General features: G+C 61.7%; 1 protein-coding gene across 1 annotated transcript in view; it reads left to right on the top strand.

Moving 5' to 3' along the window:
- Positions 1-983: 983 nt before the first annotated feature.
- PPM1J (protein phosphatase, Mg2+/Mn2+ dependent, 1J) overlaps positions 984-3,184 on the top strand; it is a gene marked incomplete at its 5' end in the record, with an annotated part of 5,482 nt that continues 3,281 nt past the window's right edge. The window contains 3 exons of the mRNA XM_010154560.1: positions 984-1,141; positions 1,654-1,977; positions 2,381-2,493. Of these exons, the coding sequence (XP_010152862.1) occupies positions 984-1,141; positions 1,654-1,977; positions 2,381-2,493 (595 nt within the window). The remainder of the gene's footprint in view (positions 1,142-1,653; positions 1,978-2,380; positions 2,494-3,184) is intronic.

Below are 3,184 nucleotides of genomic sequence, written 5' to 3' on the forward strand. Positions count from 1 at the left end.
TCTGTGCTTTATCCACACGCTGCCCGGTGTCACTGATCACTGGGGGATGCAGGAGCTGACACCGAGGGCTGCAGGAATTGCCGCTGCTCTTGCAGAACGCTGTGAGGGGGGAGGGAATTGAAGCTGCCTTGGGACCGGGACCTGATTTCGACTTCCCCTCCGAGGGCCCGAGTTTCTTCTCCTTTTGCTGGTGGGAGTCTGGGCCCCCGGGGGGGAGCTCCGGCGGGGAAGGCCACCCTTGCTGCGCAGTGCTGGCCGTGCATTCCCACATCCCTTCCCCAAGCTCAGCTTCCTGACTCCCTGGAGTGACTTTTTGGAGATGTTCATTTGCCCCAGGAGATACGGGGTAGGAGAACCCGGAGAAAAACCACCAGGAACAAAACCCACTCTCTGCTCGGGAGTGAGACTTCTCTTCCGTCTCCCAAGACATGTAAACCACTTGAGAAGTCTGTGCCCAGAGCTCATCCTGTTGTGCACGTTTACAGCTTCCTCCTGTGAGCAGGTTTTGCAATTCAGACCTGAAATCTGCTTGGCTAGCTTAGGCTGCGAAAAGTTAGCACGAAGCTTTTTGCAAAGGTTCTGATGGTTTCATCAGCTTCTCCTTCTCGGAGGCACCTCTGAGAGGTGCTGGGCGCGATGGGGCACGGATGAGGCTGGAATCCCCTCGCCGAGTGTCTGTGGGTCCCGGCTGGGGGTGTATGATTGAGGCTGGTGCTGGTTTTCAGGCAGTCGCTGTGCTTGGGGCAGCACTGGGGACCTGCAGCAAAGCCCCAGCTTTTGCTGTGTCCCGTGTCCCCCCCCAGCTCAGCGGGTTCCTGGATGGCCGTGCTCCCTGGGATCCAGCTGTGCTGGTAGGAGCACCTCAACCCCTGTGATGGTCCGGGACATCTCACCGGGCTGCTGCCCCGGACAGTGAGACCAGCCCTGGGCCATGGGGCTGAAGTGCTGCTGGATGGCTTCTGCTGCAGCGTGGTGTGAGTGAGTGAGCCTTTACACCTTGTTTCCTCCTGGCAGGGTGATAAACGCGGGGAAGAGCCAGCACAACGAGGACCAGGCGTGCTGTGAAGTGGTGTTTGTGGAGAGGAGGCCCAGCCCGAGGGGCCGGCTGCTGTCCAGGGAAGGTGGTGGGGAGCTGGATGGGGTGAGTGTCAGAGCGGCATGCATGGGCTGGGATGAGACAGGGAGGATGCCCACAGGAGGATGTGAGATAGGGCATGTGGCAACGTGTGTGCACCACCGCCTTGCTGGAGATTCCCTCCATTCCCGGGCTGGCCACTCCTGCTCCCTGCCAGCTCCTGCCACCGTCCCTGCTGGCCCATGCCAGGGCTGCCAGCCTGGGGAGGCCACTATCCCACGTGCCCTGGCAGGCTGCAAAGGTGGCTGCCACGCTGGCCCCATTGTGCCTCCCCTTCCGAGGAGCTGGCTGCTGGAAGCAGGTGGTGTCTGACGCAGGGCTGGGCTCCAGCCAGGGACTGGCCGTGTCCAGACACCCTTGGTCAGCTGCCCACATAGCTCCTGCCCGTGTGGGGCTGGGACCTGCAGCCAGAGACGAAGCCCTGTGCTGCTGTCCTCAGCTGGTGACCCCAGCTGCTCCAAATTCCCCATCCCACCTGCCTCCTCCCAGGCTTGCTAAGCCTTCCCGTTTCCCCACAGGGCAGGAGGGGTTTTTATTTCCACTACTGGGCCCTGTTTGATGGCCACGCAGGCAGTGGTGCTGCTGTCATGGCATCCCAGAAGCTCCACCTGCACATCTGCGAGCAGCTCCGGGACCTTGTGGACATCCTGCGGGACCCCTCCCCAGCTCCCATCTGCCTCCCGCATGACGTGAGGGCTGGCACTGTGGAGCCGAGCCGGGTGCCCCTGGCAGAGGATGACGGGGAGGTGTCCAACGATGCTGTGCCACGGTTTCACCTGGAGAAAGCGGTTTCTCACGAGAGCCTGGTGATTGGCGCCATCGAGAATGCCTTCAAGCACATGGTGAGCGCACGGGGGATGCCCCGGGGTCACCAGGGAGCATCTTTTTGCTGTCCGTCTCTGCAGTGGCTTCTCCCCTCTGGCAAAAGGCAGCTCTGCAGCAAGGAGGGGCTGCAGTGAGGGATCCCAGGAGGATGGTGTCGGAGAGGGCTCTGTGATGCTCTCCCATATTTTGGGGGTTCAGGGTGCAGAGGCTTTGGGCTCCAGGCCTGTGTGGGTGCAGAGAGCTTCATTGTGCTTTGTTCCTGCAGTCCCAGCTGCTCCCCTCCTGTTTTGCTCTTTCCTGGCCGCTCCACTGCCCTGGTGAAGCCATGTCCCCAGCTTTCCTGCAGGACCCTTGCCCCCCCCTGCCCACTCCCAGCTGTGTGGGCTGCCCACCCACCCTGGAACCACTCTGTCTCCCCAGGATGACCAGATCGAGCGGGAGCGAACATCCCAGCACCTGGCCGGGGGCTGCTGCGCCCTGGCTGCCGTCTACCTCATGGGCAAGTTCTACGTGGCCAATGCCGGTGACAGCAGGTACAGCCCCACTGGGCAGCCCCCGCCTTCCGGGGAGCACAGTGGTAGAGCGGGGTGGTGCTGGAGGCATGGCCGGTGAGGAGCACCCGGCCCCATCCCTGATGCTGGGCTGTCTCAGGGAGGGCAGGGGCAGCAGGACCAGTCAGAGCCATCCCCTGCTCCAGGACAGTGTGCCCTGCTGCGATCTCCACGTTTGCCCGCTGCAGAATTGCCTTCCAAAATCTGGGACTTGCTCCCTCCCTTCCTTCCTGGCAGCATTCCATTTGCTTCCCGAATCACACCCCAGCCCCTGCTGCCAGCGCTGGCCTGGGCTGCATGTTGGGGAGTAAAAATTGCCCCCAGCAAAGCTTTCAAAAATGTCCAAGGAGTCATTTTAGGGCACACGTAGTACCAGGGAACTGTCTGAGGAGAAGGACATGCAAATCTGTGTATGGACAAGTCCTGGGGGAGCTTGGAGCCCAAGGATTTTGACTGGTACAGGCATTTCCTCCGGTGCGTGGCTGTCGTTGCGCCTGGGTGTGTTCACACCCCCAGGCAGTGGGAGGAGGGCAAACCCACCTCATGCTGAGGCTGAAGCTGTTTGTGTTGCCCTGTGCAGGGTTAGCTCATCCTCAGCAGCGTCCGGCCAGCAAATACGGGCTCTGCAAACCGTGAGGCTGGAGGACGCGCTTCCAGCTCTGGGCCGGAGGAG

Source organism: Eurypyga helias, unplaced genomic scaffold, assembly GCF_000690775.1.
Source record: "Eurypyga helias isolate BGI_N326 unplaced genomic scaffold, ASM69077v1 scaffold30846, whole genome shotgun sequence".
Classification (NCBI taxonomy): Eukaryota; Metazoa; Chordata; class Aves; order Eurypygiformes; family Eurypygidae; genus Eurypyga; species Eurypyga helias.